At 51.4% G+C, this 22184-nt stretch overlaps 1 protein-coding gene across 1 annotated transcript in view; it reads right to left on the bottom strand.

Moving 5' to 3' along the window:
* The window catches only part of MOV10 (Mov10 RISC complex RNA helicase), a 34886-nt gene that overhangs the window by 12473 nt on the left and 229 nt on the right, over positions 1–22184 (bottom strand). The window contains exons 2-15 of the mRNA XM_029572281.1: positions 20326–20548; positions 13843–13939; positions 12722–12873; positions 9565–9803; positions 8268–8517; positions 7848–7988; positions 7310–7472; positions 6549–6703; positions 5815–5991; positions 5421–5568; positions 4533–4694; positions 1099–1202; positions 657–754; positions 219–338 (exon numbers count right to left, since the gene is read on the bottom strand). Coding sequence (XP_029428141.1) covers positions 219–338; positions 657–754; positions 1099–1202; positions 4533–4694; positions 5421–5568; positions 5815–5991; positions 6549–6703; positions 7310–7472; positions 7848–7988; positions 8268–8517; positions 9565–9803; positions 12722–12873; positions 13843–13939; positions 20326–20459 — 2140 coding nt within the window. The 5' untranslated portion in view covers positions 20460–20548. The remainder of the gene's footprint in view (positions 1–218; positions 339–656; positions 755–1098; positions 1203–4532; positions 4695–5420; positions 5569–5814; positions 5992–6548; positions 6704–7309; positions 7473–7847; positions 7989–8267; positions 8518–9564; positions 9804–12721; positions 12874–13842; positions 13940–20325; positions 20549–22184) is intronic.

Genomic DNA, 22184 nt, shown 5'->3' with positions numbered 1-22184 from the left:
ACTTTCCACTTAAATGTTAGGGCTAACGGGGTTAGAAGGTGGAGATGTGAGGGAGCTGCCCATGCATGACTGCTGACCCTCACACTTCCCAGCATTGTCTGGGGATGCTTTGGTGAGCACCACATCACCTAGTTCTCTGGGAAAGGCACTTCAGGGTAGGGTATATGAGCTCAACGTAGAAAGACACGAGCGCTCGGCCTCCCCCCCATCCCCCTCACCTAAACCATGCTCGATGGCCAGTGGTGACCTCAGGATTGGTCCCAGTTGCTTCGGGTCACCTGCCAAGACCAGCTGTCCTCCGTTCTTGTTGCTATTGTGATCCATCACATCCAATATCCCTAAAACCAAGAGCAGACTGAAAATAGCAACCCTATTCCCGCCCCCCCCCCCCGCCATGACCGAACAATTGTATGCCCTTCAGAATTTGCAATCAGATTTCCCTCCAGCCAAGAACCATTTCTTCATTGGGCGTGAGAATGCACAACTGGAGGCAGCCACAGAACCGCAGCACACGATGCACTGACGCCGCCTCCCAGCATCCAGATGTTACAAGGGGAACCCTCGGAAGGCGCCCTGCACATCAATAAAGCTGGAAAGTGTTTTCCCAAGAAATGAAGGCCCAAGAGAGAAAGGGAGCGGCCCGCTTCCTCTCCCACCTGCAATGCCGATGACACACTCTGGCTCCACGGCGTGCCCAGATTCATCGATGAACACGTGCGAGAAATGCCCCTGAGGGAAGTTCGCCGAAACCAGCCTGGGAAGTCAAAACACAAGAACAGACGATGAACGTAGCCCTAAGTGCCCCTGGCTTTCCCTTCACAATTCGGGATCCTCTGTGCTTATCTCAGCCGGACCGTACAGAACCATTTGCTTGCACACATGGAGAAAGACTGGTCTCATCTCAGGACAACCCGTTGCACAGCTAGCGAACATGCTGGCAGAGGTTTACTAAGCCCCCAAGAGCCCTGGAGGAAACTAAATACTAGCGGGGCTGGGATATATTTGCTTAAGCCCAAAACAAGAGTTCTCCAGAGATCATGGGCACGTGAGCTATTAGAACGCATCAGAAGAAATACGTCTTGTGGGGCAGCCACCTACCTCCCGGCGGTCACCAGGGTGGTAATGATCACACGGTATTCCATCAGGACGCCCTTCTTCGGGTACACGTAACCCTGCTTCTCGTTGCTCCAGTTACAGCACGGCTACAGGAGGAAAGGAAGCAGCGTCATAACTCCGCAGAGCAGGAACATCTGCAAACACTAAACCCTTCATGGACACCGGTTCTTTTTGTCGCCAGCTGTATATTGTGCGTATGCTGACTGATGCAGAGACCGGCACATGTGCGTCACATTCATTTCAGTCTCATATCACAATCCTTCCAGGAGCGGTTTGGGCTATACCTGCTATCCTTGTGGTCCTCTGATATTGATTAGGCTTAATATAATAAAAGAAAAAGTTTTTAAAAAGGGAGAAATTCGTTTGGGTTAGAGACAGAAATGAAGCCAGATGTGTGTGCCACCCCCAGGTGTCTGAATCCCACTGGCACTGCCCCCCAGAAGTGGCTGCACCTCTGGCTCAAGAGCACAGATCCAAGAGGATGGATCTGCATTCGAAGCCCAGCAAGTGCACGAGTCTGCCATGAAGCATCTCAGTCTAGAGCTGGGACTGCGCCCTCAATCATATTGCCAGGGGAGTCAGACTGCTGCCCCTGAATGCAGTTAGCCTGGGGATTAAAAACAAAAGCACAGCAAGAATGTGTGTGAATGTACACGGAAAATGGAGGGGTGACAAGAGGATGAGCAGTGGGAGAAAAAAGTGACGGGAAAGCTAGCAAGAGTTGGGGAGAGAGGATCCTGGACTGGCAGAAGCAGGAAGAAATCCAGGAGGAATAGAGGTAAGATCAGGTGGGAAGAATAGGAAGAGAAGAATAGGAAAAGCAGGAGAAGGGGATAGCACAACAGGAAGGCAAAGTATTAAAGCATCTGTTGAGGGAATGTGAAAAACTGAAATAGGTAAGAAAAAATGGGAGAGAGAAAAAAGAGATTGAGCCAGAAAACCTCAGACATCAACAGCTGCAAACCGGGAGAAACTGAGGAAGATGAAGAGCACAGCCTGCGCTCTGGAAGAGCAGAACTCAAAAGTTCTGAGGTCCGAGGGATCTTGGTGAAGAGGTCACTGGACAGTTTTAAGGGTTCTCTTCCCCTATTACAGAGAATGGGTTGAAGCTGTTTCAGAGGTGGGATTTGACCTCAAAGATTACTTCAGATTTACCCGGAAGCAGTGAACACATGCTGGAGACTGTGGCGGGGTGGGCATCTTCTCAGGTCTGCTGGGAAGACGCAAGAGAGTCAAAAGCATTGGGATTTGGAGATTTCATTTTACAGATAGCAGTTTGCACAGCGGTAAAAGCTTAAATTATTCCTGTCACGTTTGCCAGGTTTGGACCTTTGTACAAAGACACCACAGCCGGTCACACAAATTATTGTGGCAAGATGTGAAACGGAAGAGTCGTGAGCTCCCGGGCTACCCTCCGGAAGGTCCATTATACAAATAAATTGACTATTAAGAATGCTTCTATTTCTAAGTTTCAAACAGCTGCAGATGCTTTGAAATATGGCGAGCTTGGGCATCCCATCGGGCTGGCTGTCTCTCGCTCTGTGTAACTGAATGTGTGTGGAGGAGTTTATGGAAGTATTTTTGCAAGAGCTGATCTGGTATTGGTGTGTGAGATAGGAGTGATAATGGCTCAATAGTACAGAGGGAGAGAGGTGGATGCTGGCCACAGTGGAGTGGAGGTAGAGAGAAAGAGCGAGAGTGCAACACTTGCTTAGTTTTGTTTGCTTGCACTGTATTTTTTTTTTGTTTTTTACTAATCCTACATAAATTGGACTGGCAACCGCTAGAAACCAGGATAAAATTGAAATCCCTCTGCTTTGTATTCAAATGTGTGAATAGGGGGCTCCAGAGTCTCTTCCCCACCCAGAGATCTCCGATCTCCCCAAAAAGGCCCTTCTAGTCTCTGCCCCCCGCCATGAAGCTGAGCTGCACAAGACTGCAGGCTTTCAGCTGCTGTGCCCCCAAAGTCTGGAACAAGCTACCACTACCCCTTCAGCTTTCTGGCTTTCCCCAGCCTGTTCGTTAATAGAGTAACGAATCTGCACCCTGCCAGGACAACTGCACAGGACAGTAACGGGGCGGCAACCCATCAAGTGCTTCCAAATAAAGTTGCCTTTATTGCTCGTATGACTAAAATGCTTTCTGCAATGCTTCTTCTGATGTAATGAGGCTGTGGCTTGCCTTGAACATGCAAGATGTGAACGTAACAGACAAAAAGCACTGGCTTGAGGGGATCCTGGCCCACTCCTACTTAAGCAGCAGGGGGAAGGGCCTGTAACAAAAATAAAAGTTTATGCCTCTCCTGCCTTTTCACTGGTAGCTCAAGGCAAGTTCATTCAGGTACCAGACGTATTTCCATGTCACAGAGGCAGTGAGGGTGAAGTCTCTTCCCCAAGGTCACAAGGGGCAGCAGTGGGATCTGAGCCCTGGTTCTCAGCCTCGCTGCTCCTGCAGTCTGCACTAAAAGTGTCTTGCACGTTTCACAGGTCACCGGAGAGCAGCGACTGCACCAGCAAAAGAATGACCCCAGACCAAGCACGGCAGGGAGGCGCATTTATTTATTTAATTAAAAGGACTCCCACATTCAAGGCAGGGAAGACAGACATTAAAAAAAAATGCAACACAAAAATTCAAGGACAAAGTCAACCAGGAGGAAAAAAAAAAATGTTAAACAGAGGCTGGGGGAGTGGCTTGCAAAACCAGAACCCGACAGTCAGAGGAACAAAGTTTAATGCCCTAAAAAAAACCACAGAACTTGAGTTTGTAATTGCTGAGGAGAGGCAGCGAGAGAGTTCTCGGTCACGGGGCTCGCCGTAGCCATAATCAGGTGGTCAACCACAGAGGTCAAGGGGAATTATGTTGTATCCTATCCTGGGAACCTTTAGCAAGTGGACAGACAAAAAAAATGAAGTGGGCAAAGCTCGGGGGACATTTCCCCCACCTTTCCTGTCCACGGGATGTGTCACGGTGACGTCACCAGGATTTTCTCCTTAGAGGGGCTACCAAATAAGGATGAAGGTTGCCCTGCACAGCCAGCCGGAGGGCTCACTGGCAGTGCTGCCAGCTGATATGGCAGGTACTGGGGATGCTGCAGAGGTGGCGCTCACAGCCCTGGGGTGGAGGAGTGTGGGGAGTCGGGAGGAGCCCTGGTGAGAGAGAGAGAGAGTGTCCCCTGGCCGAGGACTGTCACAATGACTGGAGCAAGTGAGCTTGAGGGGGGGGATCCCAAGCTGGTTGTGACCGAAGGCTGACGGCACCACAGTTTCATACGGACCCGTGAAAGCCCAAAAGCAAACAGGACGAGAAAAATCCCCCAAACCAGTCCCCACGCGGTGAGGCTCCGCTGGTGCTGGTGAAGCACTGCCTGCAAGGGAAGGGGGGGGGCCGCACAGTCTCCCACCCCCCCCGGCACCTACCTTGATCTCCTCTGGGACCATGCGGAAGTCCCGGCTGAGGGCGATCATCCTGTAAATGTCCTTCTTGTCTATGTGCTTCATCAGGCGCTGGCAGAGCAGGTCCGAGGCACTGTTGGAGGGGGCGCAAGCCAAGACACGGGACGTGGGAATACAGGTGAGGACCTAAGAAACAAGGGGTGGAGGATCACGACGGCGTGGAGGAGGAGGAGGAGGAGGAGGAGAACGCGAGGCAGCGACGTCGGGGATGCCACTCAGACTGGGGGGCATCAAGACCCAGCCCCTCTGCCCTGCCACAGACGGTGCCACCGCGCCTGTCCCTAGGCTCAGAGAGCACAGCGAGCAGCCGAGAGTCGCGGGGCAGCGACGTCAGGGATGCCAGACTGGGGGGCATCAAGACCCAGCCCCTCTGCTCTGCCACAGACGGTGCCACCTCGCCTGCCCCTAGGCTCAGAGAGCACAGCGAGCAGCCGAGAGTCGCGGGGCAGCGACGTCAGGGATGCCAGACTGGGGGGCATCAAGACCCAGCCCCTCTGCTCTGCCACAGACTGTGCCACCGCGCCTGCCCCTAGGCTCAGAGAGCACAGCGAGCAGCCGAGAGTCGCGGGGCAGCGACGTCGGGGATGCCAGACTGGGGGGCATCAAGACCCAGCCCCTCTGCCCTGCCACAGACGGTGCCACCGCGCCTGTCCCTAGGCTCAGAGAGCACAGCGAGCAGCCGAGAGTCGCGGGGCAGCTCCTCCTATGTAAAGCAGCCCAGTGGTGCTGGATGATTGGGGGGGGGGGGGGGGGGGGGCAGCCATGTTTCCAGGGGGTGATTTATCCCCTCCCTGCATATCTAAGAGACGGAGCCCTCCCCCCCCGCCTCTCCCCCCCCATGCTCTGTTGCACCTGTTTGATCGCCTCCACCAGGGTGACAGTCTTGCCGGTTCCTGGAGGGCCGAAGATGAGGTAGGGGGCTGGCCGGGAGCATCCCGATACGATCTGTTTGACAGCCGTGTACTGCTCCTGGTTCTCCTCCAGCTTCCGGTCAAAGAGGCTGCAAGAACGAAATGCAGAGAAAGGTAAGGAGCTGGCTTGCAGGACCCCCCCCACGTCCGTAAGGAGTCCAGGAGTCCCGGCACCTCACGGGCTGTACCAGCTTTGATGGGCAGGAGAAGGGAGAATCACAATGACCTAACCCGAACGTGCAATCTTTCAGCTTAAACAGAGAAGCCAGGTCCCCCCCCCAGCCCCACATGAGAAAACCCAGCCTGCAGCTCCGGTGAGATCCCTCTCCACTCACCGCAGCTCCTTCTCCAGGGGCACAATGCTTTCTCCATAGGAGAAGGAAGGGAACAGGATGTCCTTCAGGTGGTTCTCCGCAGCCAGCTGCACCGCCCGATGCTGGAGCCTCAGAGGCAGCCGGCTGAAGGTGAACGTGACGTCAAACTTCATGTTGTCCACGAATACCCTCATAAGGCTGCAGGGAGAAGACAGAAAAAAAAAAGAGAGGTACGACCCGATCAGGAGACGGGGGGCAGAAAAGCCGCCGGTCTGCAGGCGTCCGAGCGCAGCGTCCCCTGGAGGAACGTGCATGAGCTGCAGGGGAAGCATCAAAATCTTCCCTCATCCTTCCCAGAGATTTCCGCACATACAGGCAGGAGCTGCAAACACCAAGGACTCCAGTGAAGCAGAGGCTAAAAGGAGTTTATGTATTAACCAGTTATTTTATTGATAGATTACGTTGCATCTTAATGTTGTACACTGCTGTGAATATTGTAAAGTGATCAGGGAGGCCATATACAAAATTTAAATATAAATAAAAAGAGACTAAGGCTGGAAATCCAGAGGATGTGAAGAGAAGGGCTGAGCCTTTAAGCTCCAGGGACCGGTGCAGACCCTACATTCATTCACGGTTTCCTAAGAAATGTGGAGAGACCGGCAGAGGGTAAGAAGGGAGTAACCGTTGCTTTCTGCGTGCGCCTCCTCGCGCATTTTGCCCAGCAGCCGCCGAGCCCGGGCAGCTTGCGCACTTACTTGTCCGAGAATCCTAGCTTGACCTTTTCCAGTTCCACAGCGTGGACGTAGCCCTTGTAGTGGACGAGGTTCTGCCCGCCGCGCTCCTCGGCAAGGGTCACAAAGAGGTGGTCTCCTCTCAGCACGGAAGGCCTGTTCTCAGCCACACCCGGGACCTGCCAGAGAGACATCAGCACATCACTGCCCCGCAGAGCACGTCTGAGACATCTTCCCGCGGACGGGTGCCCGGGAACAGCGGTACAGGATCCGGAGTTTAGAGTTAAGAGGCAGCAGCGCGTGCACTGTCAACGTGGCCTTCCTTACTGCACTCTAAGCAAGGTTCCAGGAGTTTATTTTAGGCGATTGAGCCTCTAAAGTTGTGTTTCCTAAAAAGACATTTTGGACCTGTTTCAGGAGAAACGTCTGGGAAGCCCTGGGCCCTGCTTTGCCCCTGGGGTTTCACAATGCTCTGGACGGCTGCTGCTGCGAAGCTGCAGCAGGAAACAGAGGCCCAGTCAGTACCAGAAGAGCTTAAAATGGGTTGGTGGTCTTGGACCTGCTCCAAACGGGACATAAGTTCCCAGTCACAATCTGGCAGTCCCAGGAGCTTGCCCAGGCATGGAGAGTGAGTTACCCCCTCACTTTTGGAAGCAGGCTCTCCAGAGTGGACTCCTGCTCCCGCCCCAGCTGTACCTGCCCCTGTGGTGTGCAGCGAGCCACACATCATATCGTTTCCTGCTGCCGCCCTATGCACGAAGTTACGTTGTATGCCTTCGCCTTACCTCCAGAACCAAGAGTCTCCTGTTCCTCTGATCCCGCACCATGGGCATGTCCGTCTGGTCGTACCTCCTGATATCAACTTCCATCTGAATCTCCTCCAGATGCAGCAGCAGCTGGAAGCGGCTGTTGTAGTTTTTGAACTGCAACAAGGAGAACAGCAGGGACCTACAGCAGAGATGGGCATTAGTGCAAGGCAGCACCGAGCCTTAGAGAGGTCTCTCAGCATTAATGCAGGTTTGCAGACAGGGCAGAGGACGCTGCATAACAAGAACCAGATCTGCTAGAGAAAGGTCAGGAAAAATTGGAGGGAGGTTCCTGCAGGCAAGGATTAATTGAATTGCAAGACCCTGAAGTTAGACTTATGGAAAAGCCCCCCCCCCCCCCGGCAGGGGCGAGCCCACTGCAATCCCTACAGCACCACCTAGAGTTTTTCCAAAGAACAGCCATGTGCAGTGCAGGATGGTGCCCGAGGAGAGGCAGATGGGAAGCCATAAGGGCAGAGGGGCTAAGCAGCTTAAGACTCCCCTTCCCGTCACTTACTTGACTCGTGCAGCTTCATCTTTCAGTGCAGTGCTTGGCAAACCCTTGGCATCCAGGCCAATCTGGATTACCTCCTTCAGCTTCGGTGGGTAATCATACATTCCCAGGGAGATTGTGTTTTCCAGGTCGTAAGTTAGAAAACTAAGAAGAGAGAGAAGTGTGAGGCATAGCCCATAGAAGAGTACAGCCCCTTTGCAACTAGTATAGAGGTTAAAAGGAAAGCAATAGAAGAGGGGAGAGATGCTTTAAGAGGCTAGCAACTGTTTTAAGATGCAAGCTTCAGGGACTATCGGAAGTGCTTACATCCCATACTATCAGCTAAACCCAATGGCAGTAGAAAGGTCTACCAGTCTTGCAGTACAAAGTTTTTTCAAATTGCCTCTCCCACCCTATTGGGTCTTCAAAGGAATGGGATCTTACTTTTCGGGTTTGATGCCATCATCCACAACGACAATGGTTGGTTTTCTAATGTTGGCCTGGTAGGGTTTGTAAGGAGCTGTAGGTCCCAGTTCGTTGGACAGATTACTCTTTGCCACAGCTGACAAGAACCTCCCGATGTTGAACCGCTGGTCACCTCCACCCTCCCTGCACGCAAACTCAAACACCACCGTGATGGGGAAATAGCCACAGAATTTGGAGTAAAACTGCACCTGGACCTCATAGGAGTCACCTGCAAAATGAAAAAAAAAACACAAAGATAGAAAGCAAATCTGTCCAGCCAATAATTTACTCCAGGTTGGCATGCTCACACAGCACCACAAAACGGATCCAAGCCAAGGCCAACAAGGGCTAGCCAGGAGCAAACACTGAAATAACCACAACCGTTGGCCAATCATAAAGAGATATTGAACTCCTTGTCCCAAAGGTGATTTCCAACACATTGAGAGCTGGCCTTGAAGGGATGGTTCAGAGATGGTAAAGGCAACCAAACACCCAAAGTTTACTGTCTCTGGTACCCAATGGTGGATACCTCTAATACGATTCAAACAGTACCCAACGAGGGCCCCGACTTTTACAGTCTGGGAAACGGATAAGCATGGAGGTAACCTGCCCGGCACAGCGGATACACCATAAGCTTGCTGGGCAGACTGAATGGACCATCTGGTCCTTTTCTGCCGTCATTTCTATGTCTAGGGATTTTGACTTCTAGAAAGCTGTAAATGGGGAATTTCACCTGCACAGGCTGATCCCACCCAATAGGTAACAAGATTTTCTCCTTTCTATGGAGGTGTGGGGGGAGCAGAGCATGGAGAGGAATAATCATCTCTGAGCAGTCATACTCTGGTTCTGCTCCTAGGGGAGGTGCTAGATGGCATTGTTCGCAGGGGATAGGAGACATTTCCCCAACACAAGCCCAACAGGTCCAGGGCCAAACACAGGAATTCAGAGAATCAGATTTTAGGGTGCTGTTACTTAAAGATAGTTTTCATAGGACTGCCATCAAGCATGACTGTTTGAAAGTGTGATGGCCGGTTAATTAAATAAAATAGGGTGCTGCTGAAAGGAAGGACATCACTAGTGCAAAAGAATAAAATAAAATAAAGGGCTCGTGTTCTCACAGAACTACAGTGATCCCAATACATGTAACGCTGCAGGGGAAAGGGTCGGGGGCCTGGCAGTCAGGAGGGGTTTTCAGAGACAGATGCTGCCCCCTATCCTCACTTAGGCACCTGACTAGCCCTGGGTCTATCAGGCATGACAGAAGGGCACCTCTCACCTGGCCTCAGCAGCAGAGGGTTAGTTTTCGACACTGTCCTCTTGTCCACGAAGGAGAAGACATGGAACCTGCGAAGCACCCTGTACTGCGTGAACATCACCTCGCCCGGCCCGCTGTTTTCAATGCGGATCTGGATGGTATTTTGCTCGTTGGGAACGAAAGGGAACCGAATCCGGCCACTGTCCAGGTCGTACTCCGAGTGGATGTCAACCCCCATTTTTTTGTTTATAAAGCTCGCTCTGAAACGGCAAAAAGATTTTTATTTATTTAAGACAATTTTCTCCCCAAGCCAGAATGCAGAAAAGTAAGTAGCCCCTCCCCCCCCCCCTCCCGAATTCCAGGCTTACCAGCTCAATCATAACCCACCATGTTAAAGGGAAGCGGTAGCAGGACACAGGAGTTATTGACCCTGAAATCGTAGCGGGACACAGGCGTTATTGACCCTGAAATCGTTACTGTGTTTGGTGGGAGGCGGGTTGGAAGCTTCTCGTGCCCTTCCTCATCTTCCCAGGACGGTTTTCTGGCCAACACGATTTCCTCCTTACTGGCAAGGAGTCTGGGAGGCTCTGTGCCTGTACAGGGGCTGACCATGGAAATAGGCTATTGCCCCCACTCCCACTGAGCACATGCTCCTCAGCAGCCTTGGGGGGGGGGCACGGGGGAGGCAAGCCTTGGACGCTGGTCTCTGGCACTCTTCCCCTTCATAGAAATGGCAATAAAAACAAGTCAAGGTTTCCCTTAACCAATTCTCGAATTTGTAAAACAAAAAACCCCACCACAGATGAGGGTGCATAGGGCAGAGGTCCTCGAGCACTGGAACTGGGTCAGGTTTTCAGGATGAACAAGTAAGGTAAGCGTGAATGCAAGCTGTTAGGAAGATCTGAAAACCCAACCTATTCATGGACTGTCCTTGAGGACCACCAACACCTGACATGGGGTCTACGGCAGGAGAACGGGCAGATCCACCGGGCTCTGCATTCCTATTCTATGAAAACCTAGAGAAAAATCTCAATTTTATTTTTTAAGAAGTTACAGATCCCTTGTTAAGTCTGAGTGCCAATTTCTGCAAAATTGGAACATATATTTTGGAAATGAACCTTCCCCTCACCCCACCCATTCCAGCGAGGTCATGGCTCTGGCATCAGCAGCTGACAGTGAGCACAAGGGCTGGGATCACAGGGTCCACCCTCCACACAGGCCCGAAAGAGACGGATCCTGCGAGCATGCACCGGCTCAGCTCCCCCTGCTCACTGCCTGCAGCTATTTCCACAGGCGGCAGGAAGTAGGGAAGAGAACCTGGAGGTCCAGGGAGGGTGCTCTGCAATTTTGTACATCTTGTCTGCTACTTAACTATTTTACATATGGCCTTAAATCACAAAAAGAAAAAGGTGTCAGTAAATTATCAGCTTACAGTAAGCCAGAGCTGGTCTTACACCATGAGAGAGCTTTCAGCTTCACATTCAGAAACCTTGACAATGAAAACAAAATTTCATAGCTAAGAGAAGAGGCATGGGGGTGGCTTGCAGGACTGACGGCTACTACCTGGAGATTAATATCCTTATTCAATAAACATACACAGTTAATGTGACACCAACATTGCTCTATGCTTCAACGGCAAGAGGAAAATGTGGAAAAAAGGATCTGCATCCACAAAAAAGCAGGGGAGTAGCTTGCTTGTTACAGCTGTTACTACCCAGAATCAATTAAGCTTCATACTTCACTTGGAATACATTTCCAGCGCAGCTCACTGCTTCAACAGCAGGGGGATGAAGAAAAGAGGATTTATATTCAGACAACCAACAAGGACTGAATTGCACGGGCTGGGAAAACAAGCGAGGGAGTAGCTCGCTTATTACGGGGGTTACTACCCCTAAACAATTAGCTAGATACTTCACCTAGATGCAGCACCAGCACTGCTATCTATATCGATGGCAGGGGTGGAAGGGAAATAGAACCAAGAAGTTACTTATAAGGGCCAAGAGTAACAGCTAAGTATGAAAAAATAAGTGTGAAAGCTTGCTGGGCAGACTGGAAGGGCCGTTTGGTCTTCCGCTGTCATTTTTATGTTTATATGTTACTGGAAATAAGGACTTTCTGAACTGACTCGCAGGTCTCCTGGGGCACTGCTTGAGAGCTACACTTCTATTCTTGAGCCCAAGACAAAACTCAGTACGAAAAGCTTCCTGTAATAATCCTGAGGACTACACAATAATTGCTCTGCTGCCGAAAAGGTAAGAAAAAGCTCTGTAGAGACAGCCAGCCATAGCCACTAGTGTGTTCAAGGCGAGATCTGAGTGTTGGGATAAATATGGAAACTGGTACACATTTCCCCAAGATGGTAGCGAAGACAAAGATTGACACTTGCAGAAGGAATGACGTCCTACAAGTGCTCAGGCTCCTACCACTAGCAGGGTGGACAGAAATATTGCTCTTGATCTCCCAGTCAGTATCGCAGACCATAGCACAGCAAGGCCCAATGTCAGAAGCAGATTCAAGCCTGAACTGGCCAAGGCCGGATTTAACATTTTGGTGGATAATAGGCAAGGAATTCCCCGCTGGAAACCAGGGTTCACTGCCAGAGATTGGGAAGCAGAGGTGGTGGTGCCAGCGTACAGCACTAAAGTGGGAGAAGTGTCCTCCACGACCCAGATATCTGGCCCCTTCAAGATGTGGCGACCTAGGCAGTTTATCTGTGCTGCCTATCCCTAAATACAGGCCTGGATCCAGGGTCTTCCGAGACCCTGCTGTACAATCAGGACACACTGACCACGGGAAACAGACGACATGACTCCTTTCAAGATACATCCAAAAAAACACAAAACACAACCTCTCCACATCGGGGGAGGGGGATTTTAAATAGCCCACGATCACCTTCAGCTCCTGTAGCTGGTGGCAACAGTTTTCAAGAGAAGGAAAGGACATGCAGAGTTTTCCTTTGAAAATTAGCAGCTGCAGGGCCCGCACGCTGGAAGCGCCCACGGACGGTGACTGCGGTTGGTGCAGGGGGGAGACAGCACCCATGCACGTGTGCGGTTTTCCCACTTCCTTCCCCTCACCTGTGCTGTGGAGGGGCCGGCGCCGGCTTTAGCTGGGCTGAGGATGGCATTCGAGGAAACCAGACTCGGGACCAAGGCCAGAGGACCCGCGGGAGCGTTACCTGTTCCTCCTTAGTGCCACAACGATGGCTTTAGCCTGGCCTTTGGAATAAGCCTTGGCGTCTGCGCTCGGCTGCTTTGCATCCTCCATCACTGGATCAGGCTGGGGCCGTCTGTAAAGATCGACGAGTTTCACTTTGGTCTTTCTCACCACCTGAGAAACAGAAAAAAAAAAACAGAGAGGAGGAATAAATAAAGCCAGCCGAAAGCGTACGCCGCAGGCGCGTTTCCGAACCCCACGCCAAGTAAAATCCAGCACCCGTGACAGACCATGAGACGTTCTCAGACTGCAACTTCATACCAACCTGAACCAAAAGTTACAATTCCCAACAACTCTTCTGTCCAATACCCTCCATGCCACAGTTTCAGACTCCCATCCCCCCCCCCCCCCGAGTGCATACGGACAGACAGATGGACGCACCTTTGGACAACAGGCATTCTTGCTCCAGCAAACAGGGGGCTAAAATTGGGTGAGACTTGTAATCATGGGGAAGAGGGTGAGCAGCTGGCTCCGTTCTTTTTAGGACAGGCTGATGCAGGCCCGATTACACCCCACCCACCGACGGCATGGACCATTTCTAAGCAAATCAAGAACCAGGCCCGCATCAGTGTTTGTGCGGAGTGGCAAACAAGAGCCTGGTGCAGGACAGCGAGAAGGTGGTCTCCAGCTTTCAGAAGTGAAGCGTAAGCAAAACCAGCCGCCATGGCATCAATATTAAAAGATAAAATAAAAGCTGGAGAGATTGGTTCTCCAGTGATTTGAAGCTACAAACGTCCCTGCTTCAAAAGAAAGAAACCCACGAGCCAGAAACGCAAGAGGACACTTTCAGATGGGGACATCGGACGTGCCGGTGACCTGAAAGCCAGAGTCGCTGCTCCCTTATTTTCCAGGGGAGCCCACATACAACCACCCTTCTCGGAGTGGATGGAGGCAAATGGGGTCATGCCCAATATTGGATGGTACCAAGAGGGGTCATGCCCAATATTTGTTCTGCACGTGAATCAGGAGGCGTCGTGGGAGGGCGCAGAGGCTTCTGTCCCTTGGCCCTGGGGATCTGAAGGCCTAGAAGAGGTGACGAAGCTGCGACAGAACAACGAAGAAGAAATCACCTTGAACACCTACCTTCCCAAAGGCAACAGAGTCCCCCCGCAGTTCCGCTAGGTTTGCAGTCCTCATGTTATACAGCATGTTTGAGAAGGAGGGTCTTTTCTGATCATCCCTGGGGGGAAAAAGTCAGAAGAATTCAGCACAAAACTGTTAAATATGCGAGTGTGTGTGGGGGGGCAGTCTGCAGCTAGGAGGGAGAAGCCAGAGTTTAGAGGAGGGGGAAAGATGTGGTTGGGAGGGAGATTGCACAGCGAGGGGGCCACTCACACAACCATGGCTCAGACGAGGCTCAAAGCCTTGGGGGGGGGGGGGGGGGGGGGGGGAGGCACCAGGGTCCCGAACGTGACTCACAGGCACATGGAGCTACTCTGACCATCCTGGCTTTGTGGCCACGTAGGCCATGCAGCAAAGTGCCACGTGATGGGGGAGAGCTGATGAGGGGATTATATGAATCATTTACAGCCACCGAGCCATCGGAAGACTGGTAACATAGGTCGCCTGTATTCAAAGCAGAGCAAGTCCCCATCTTTTTACAGCCCTGCTGAATCCAGTGGAGTTTATTTTATTTTCTCATGCTGTGATGAGTCAGACCCTTACTGAAGAAAGCCACAGAGCGAGCTGTGAAAGAAGAGGCTGCAGATGTCTCACCCAATTCATTAGGATTATCCTGGACAGGTTTGGGAAGCCCCCCCTCGCCCTACTGGATTGGCCAATGGTTGCAGAAGAGGTACAGGCTGGGCCAGTCCTGGTTTTACCTGCACGGCAGACTCCTATTACTATGGACTAGTCTCCACGCTAGCATTTCCCAAACCTGTCCTCAAACCCAATCAAAATGCATTGAGATATTTGCACACAGTGGAATAGTGCATGCTAATCTGTCATGGATAATCATATGTAAATTCCATCAGTCTGGCGTGGGAAAGTGCTCTCCCAGGACAAGTCTGGAACCATCAGGGGAAAAAAAATAAACCTCCCACAGACCTCCACAATCTTACACCCATACAAGGGAGCAGCCCAGTAGGTGCACAGTCACTCTCAGATAAGCCCAGAGTCATGAAGCTCCTACCAGTCAAGTCACACGTTTATTCTTATAAATTACTAAAGCCAGACACTTAACTTGGAGGGGATAGGATCCAGCTGTGTATCCCATTAATCCAGCACAGGGGCAAGCAGGCTCTCTCCTCTATCACTCAGACCCATCTCCATGCCCTGCCTTCTAACGCCCAATTCTTCACCCACGTCACAGGGCAGAATTAACCCCAAATGAGGCCACTACCTAAACAACAGCAGGGGTCTCTTCCACTATAACAGGGGTGGCCACAGACAGGCCAAGTTTGCAGCATCTCTGCAGTGAATGTGCATGGGAGAGATTGCCGTGCACCGCCTTCCTTATATGCAAAGCTCTCTCATGCATATTAATTGTGGAGAAAATCGGCTCATTTGTGACTCAAGGGGACTAGCATGGGCCATCCCTGCATTACAGAGATTTTACAGCCATGCAAAGAGAGCCATCATCATACGATACGGCAGATTTCCCTACAATGCAGGTACAAAGGGTAAAGTCCACCCTCTCCCCCAGTTTGTTTGTTTTTTTTTACTTTCAGGCTTGTGCTGCCCCAGAACCAGTACTTTTGTACTGCTTGTCCCAAAGAAGCCAAGATCAGGTGCCACCAATTCATTAAGTAGGAAGCAGGCCAAGCACATTTCCCCACAGTACTAAGGAGGGAGGCAGTAGGTCAGTCCTGTCCCCGGTATCCTTAGAAACAACCACGCGCTCTCCCCACACACCACGGATGATCTGGCTCTTTAGGTCATACCTGGGCAGATTTAGGAGGGCCAAGGCTGGAAAACACACGTTTTCCAGCCTTGGGAGGGGTATTCTGATAGATTTTGATAAGTTACAATAATTCTCACAAGAACTACTATGGGAGGAAAAAATAGTTGGGGGGAGTCAAAGTTTTGCACTAAAGAGGAATCGGTGGAGAGAGACAGGCCTAAGCCACTGCTGGCCCTGACCAGGGTGCACTCTGGGACTCCCAGTGCCCAATTTCACCAAGAGAAGCAGAAAACCCCACACGGGGGTAAAGAGCACACGTAGGCGAGATCAGCAGCATCCACACACGTGTGAAACATGTGACAGAGGGAACTGGCAAGGTCTCAGCTCTAGTACCCACTGTCCATGTGCCCAGCACTCACCATTCAATTATCTAAAAAAAATCCAGGTAGGAAGAGTTAAAAAGGATGGTTCACTCACCTCAAGCTGAGCTCAGTAAAAGGTCCGTGAAGGGCTGGCTCTGGGTTTCCTCAGGACATTTAAATATCAGTACAAAAGAGAATGTGAGGGGCACAACATGGGGGGAGGGAAGTACTTTTTATTTTTTAGGCAGTAAGAAGCCGACCTGGGCAGCGATGCTAAAACATAAAAATCTAGAAGAATTGCAGGCTTACACAGCCCCCTGCATAATGTTTAGTGGAGACTCAAAAGCAAAAAAAAAAAAAAAACAACCAACCCCCACCAAATCCATAGATACAGAGGACAAAATCCAAATTGGTTCAGCCTTCCCCTGCTCACCTGGAGCCATTTATAGGAACCCGCCCACTAATTAGGACTCAGGTCATCAGGGACAGGCTGAGCCAGCCCTGCCCCACTGCATGCAGGGAGTTGTAGTTTGGATGTCCCTTAAAACAATCTGAAATACAAACCCATGTGTGCAACAGGGCAAAACCAGGACTGGGTCAGCTTGAACCCTGTGGACTGGGAGCCATTTAGTAACTTATTCACTGCATAAAGTTAAATTCAGAGAACCCTGTCCTGAGGGGTAGGTGCCATTTATGACTCTGTAGACACTTCTATCTCACCTTTCATTAGCTGTTTTTTAAATGTTATCTTATCAGAACATCTATCTCCCTGCATGCAATTAAAGGTTTTCAGTGTCAAGGGGTAAGTTTTGCTGCAGGAGATTGATGCAGAGCTGTCAAGGTCACCGTCTTAGAGGCAGCTCAGCTCAGCTCCCCTGTATTCTATGCAAGGTAATCCTCAAGACCTCAATACCAGCTAAAATTCACAACAGATATTTGTTTGTAATATTGCTAGCCCATACAACTCACATAGTTCAAGGAGGGTTTCAACATATTCAAAATCAATTCAACATAAAACATGTACAAATACATGAAGTATTCTCATTTCTACTTCTGCGGTATAAATCTTAAATAAAAGCAGATACAAATCATAAAAAATACAAAAATCTGAAAGTACTCAGGCTATAAAAATCTTAAGTAATAAAAGACAGCTAAAAGTACATAAAATCAACTAAAATAAATCCATAACAAGCAATCTTGCTTATTCAATAATCCGTGTTTGAATAATTATCCAACACCTAGCAATACAGTGCAAGCATGTCTGAAGAGCCATGTTTTTTAACTGCTTTCTAGAAGTCTGCATACATGGTAGACGGAAACCATAACTAAGGGAGCAGTAATTAGGTCTGCAGGGGGAGTTTTCTGAAAACCTTAATTACTACAGGGGAAGTAGTAAAAGCTCCTTTATCTCTGGTGCCACCTTGTGCACTTCCCATCTTGACTAAACTAAGGTGGTCACCCTATTCCTTGGATTCATAGAAATAAGGAGCAACCAGCAGAGCCCTTTACCGGACTAACCCTACACATGTGACCCAGAGCTGTGAACTCTGCTGTTTGATATACGTTTATTACCGGTTGCGCCAGATCTTTCAGCTCTAGACGGGACAAGCTTCCTTATGCCATCCCAGCAGAGAGATGCTCTGGGTGGGGACTCAGCCTTATTCCTCCTGCACTTCTCATGAAGTTTCTTCAGGGTGGCCCTGTTTGCTTTCGGCTAGCAAAGGCAGGTTCGACACTGCAGTGCCCTCCTGGACTAAGAGCAGGATGTAGCTCACCTAAAGCCATCCTCAGTGAAAAGGTGACCCTCCAGAGGCCAAAATGGTAAACTATTGTACTGATGTATGTTCATTATTGTATGGTAATGATGTCTTGTATTGTGTGGAGTCCTTCGTTATTACATATATTTGTTATGCTATGTTATGTTACACTTTTATTTGATTTATGTTCCACCTTGCAGACAGGATTACATTCAGGGCCATGTGCCAGCAGCTCCGCCCTGCAGGTAAGCATCCTCTCCTCCTGCTGATTGAGAGATGCAAAGGGACAAGCAGGTAGGGGGAGGAGAAGGAGGCAGAGGCAGGGGAGAAGCGGCAGCAGCAAATGAAATCCCCAAGCACCATGACATTTCCAGCAGGGACGCGTGTATAACTTTTACCAGGTAACGTCTTGTTTGCCCCTTATAATCCAATCTGTGTGTTGCGTCCGTCGGTCGCAGACGGCTGCGACCATTTCTTCCCTTTTCCTCCTCCTTGGGCAAGATGGCTGCCTCCGGTGCCGAGTGTCTTGGTGTCTCCAGCTCAGCATGGGCGTCCCAGTCCGCCATGCTCATTCCCGTGCCCTCCTAGGGCACGAGCGCGCACATCTCCTACGCTCAAATACAAGTCATGGCGGGAACCTCGGGGGCGTCCCCACCGCATGACGTCAATACCTCCGAGGAATTTAAAGCCTCCGCTTCGCTACCACCTTTGAGTTAGCAAGGACTTCGGTTTGGCTACTCTGACCGCTCTAAGCTGCACGCTTAGACGCCGCTCTACTCTCCAGGGCCTCGCTCCCTTAGAAGCTCCTTGGGGGTCTCTCGCTCCTCGGGAGTCTCTCGCTTCCAACCACCCTTCGGGGCCTCTACTAACTGGACAACCGCTCCTCGGGGGTCTCTCTCTCTTTATTCATTTCAGGATCACCGGACTACCAGATACTCGCTCCTGGAGGGCCTACCAGTCTATGTATCCTGCACCATGGACTATCGGTCCCACCATCTCATTACAGGAAGACGCCTACACTCCTGTGAGTACCTCTACGATCCGGTGCTCCCACTCCACCCACCAGGCTCGGCATTACGGGTTCCCACCTATCTTGAAAATCCGGGTGAGATTCTAAATCTGAGACTGTTGAACGTACTGGCACCTCGCGGACCTCAGTGCCTTACCTTCCTGCTTCACACCATCTATCTACAGCAGTACAATAAAGCCTTCCATTCATCCCGTGTCTGCTATCTGAGTTTAGCCTATCACTGTGGTTCCCCACGGCCCCTCCCCATGGGCGGAGTCATCTCCAGAGCGACCAAGGGTCCACAATGCCACAAACACAACACCGTGCTTTCAGTCTTGCTCCTGACTTGCCTATATTTACGTTACTCGGGTTAGTAATCTCTGTGTAAACTGCTGCTGGTGTACCTACTTATTAATTAGTATCTCATGTTAGGAGTTGGGGAAAGCAGGGAAGATGGAGTTGCACTGTCTTCAACGTGCAGGAGGTGCTCAAACCCCAAAGAAACCGGGAATATATACATTTATTGCTGCTAGTGCTTGGCTGGGGATTTGCTATCCATGACACATGTGCCCTCACCAGGCAGGGCCTGGAAAATTCCTCTGGGAAAAGAAGCGCCCTGGTTAGCACAATGGCACTCGGCGAGACGTTCCCTGCAGATAAGAGACAACCCCCTCCCCCATTCTTTTGCAGTGCATGGAGCCTGAGACCAGCCTGGTCCCATCCTCCTCCCCCTCAGCGAGCCGCCCTTGACCTTGACGGGAGCTGAGCCTCTCTGGCTCTCTTTTCCTGGCTCACCCTTAGCTAGAGATAATCAGTCTTAGCTTTGCAACAGGCTTCAGTCTCATGGAGACCAGAAAAGTTGGCTTTCCAGCGGGGGCAGCAGGCAGGCAGTTACCTCAAAAAGCCAAGGATTGACGGTGCAGTTATCTTTCATTTCATGGGTGACTCCTGAAGGGAGCGAGGCTCTCAAAAGCTGATCAGAAGTGCGTGTTCAGTTGGTGCAGGGGTAGCCAGCTCCGATCCTCGAAAGGCACAAGTCAGGAGATCCACAATGAACATGCATGAGACGCATCTGAGGGAGGATGCTTTACAACAAACGGCACATAAGTGCCTGCTCCAGAGAGCTGCCAGTCTTAAGTGGGTATCTGAGGCAATCGGGCATAAGGTTGCTGGACTAATCAGTGGCAGAAGCGCTGGACCCTGAAAGCTCTAATTCCTACACTGATCCAATAAGAAGGGGTCAGAACCTGCAGAGAGTTCATTTATCAAGTTATAGAAGCCAATCTTTCCGTATAGAAAACCAATGGCAGGTAATTCCACCCCCCCCCCCCGCCCCTCATTAAATGAGCAATGTCTTACCCAGAGGGGATTCTCCATTCAGTAAAGACCTAATTTATAATAAAAATACAACTGAATAATTAAAGGAAGGAAACAAACAGCTCTTTAGGTGTTCAGCTCCCCTTCGGCAGTCTGATGGGGGGGGGGGGGGGGGGGTCATCAGCGTCTCCACATGGGTTTGTGCTGGGCTATTGCTGTGCCAGTGAGGAGCCCCCCCGAGGCAGGCGGAGCCGCACAGCTCCAGGGCTTCCTTACCTGCTTCTGAACTCCTCCTCGTAGATGGTCCTCAGCTCTCCCCTGCTGCTCACTCCGGCCCTCCCGGTGTCTTGCAGGAACTGCCAGAAGAGCATCCCCGCCTCCACCATCTCCTTGCGGGATAACCTCGGCATGGCGGGCCCCCTCTTATCCTGCAACGAGCGCCTCTCGTCCCCCTCAGCATTCAGCCCGCGGAGCGGATCGGCCGGAGCTCCTCGTCCTCCTGGGAAACGACAGAGGGGAGAAGAGAAACTGAGCAGAGGAGCGAGAAACGAAAGCGAAAGCCCGTCCTGGCTCACAGCTGGGTGCGGCCGCAGCTGGAGCCCGCACTCCAGCGGTGCACTCCAGCGGTGCCTCGCCTGTCCGCTGGGAGGGGAAATCCCCGCTCTGCCCAGCAGCGGCTGAGGCGCTTCTTCAAGGCCCCTTCCTTATTCACGCACATACCTGCCCCCCCCCCCCCCCCCCGTGCTCTTCTGATGATTTAAATGCAGGGTTAGGGCGTTTAAACCCTGCCACTTTCGGTCAGCACGTTTCATAGTCAGGGACCATCCTTTCCCGATTTGATTTTATCTCCCCAGGGGATTTCAAAGGTAAAACACAAGACAGTCAGTGGGAAAGCCATTTCCACCACCTTTCCTGGTGGCATTGAAATTGTCATGAAAAATAAAATAAAAACGGAAAAGGAAGGTCCCTGGCAATAGTGAAAGTGCAGCCAGAAAGGGAGAGTCCTTCGGGGGTCATTTCCATGTTCCCAGAGCAGCCCTCGGGTAATCTCAGCCCGGAGGGCCCGTCCCCAGCTCCCCGGCCGGGGATGCAGCTCTGACCCTGCAAGGCAGCTCCACGCCAGGGAGCAGGGGAGGCTGAAATAAGCAACCCCACACGAGAAGGGAAACGGGGCGAATCTGGGGCCAGTTTCCCGGGCAGCATCTGAAATCGGCGTTACAGTGTGAACAGGAAGCAAAGTGAATCCGGATTAAAGCCCGGCACGAATCCACGTCCTGTCCCCCGTCTGGGGTGGTGAACGTGGAAGGGCCTGGGAGAAGAAACGCCTGAGACTGGGGGGGCATTCACACGACCCCTCCCCCCGCTCTCTACATCTGACTGAGGCAGGCCAGGGACCTAAGCCCTCTTACAGCGGTCATTTTTCTCAGGCCGGCTTTCGGAATTGAGAATCGGGCTCAGATCTGCCAGAGAAGGCTCCGGAAAGCCATTAGAGAGAGATCTCTGCCGCTTCAGTTAGCCCAGAACTCATTCCTGGAGTCCCCTGCGGCAGAGCCTGCCCTGGCTCGGGTCTCTGGGTGACAGCAGCCGGGGGAGCTCTGCTTTGTTTTTGGCTCCCGGGCTCGCCAAGGTGCCAGGAGAGGGCAGGACTGGCCCCCAGCACAAAGAGCCAGAGACCACCATCAAGCGCGGCCCCCAGGCTCCACGCCCAGGATTTGCACGGCCTTGGACTCTTGCTTTTCCCTACCAAAGGCAGGTCCGGCTCAGACCACCACCTTTGACCCAGCGCTGCGTGGTCCTGGCTCCAGGTTCTTAATTTTCATGTGGGTTGATTTGAGAATTTTCCACCAAACAAAAAAAGTTCTAATAACTAAATAAATAAAGGATCATGCCAGAGTGGGGCCCAGGCTTTACTTGCCCCTTCCTCTCACCAGATGCACAGGCCGAGGCTGGCAGCTCCAGGTTTCAAATACAGGGAGCACCAGATGCTTTCCGATTTCCTTTCTCGCATCTTTAGACAGCAAGACAAGCTCTGCCACCGTTCTTATGCTTTAAATGTGCAGGCTACAAAACGTCCATGGCACTACTCGGGTTAGCATGCTCTATTTTTTTTTTGGAGAGAGGGGATGCATAAATTG

The sequence above is a fragment of the Rhinatrema bivittatum genome, chromosome 12 (assembly GCF_901001135.1).
Source record: "Rhinatrema bivittatum chromosome 12, aRhiBiv1.1, whole genome shotgun sequence".
NCBI lineage: Eukaryota > Metazoa > Chordata > Amphibia > Gymnophiona > Rhinatrematidae > Rhinatrema > Rhinatrema bivittatum.
Note: the sequence above shows the minus strand (reverse complement) of the source record. Positions and strands in the feature narration are given on the sequence as shown.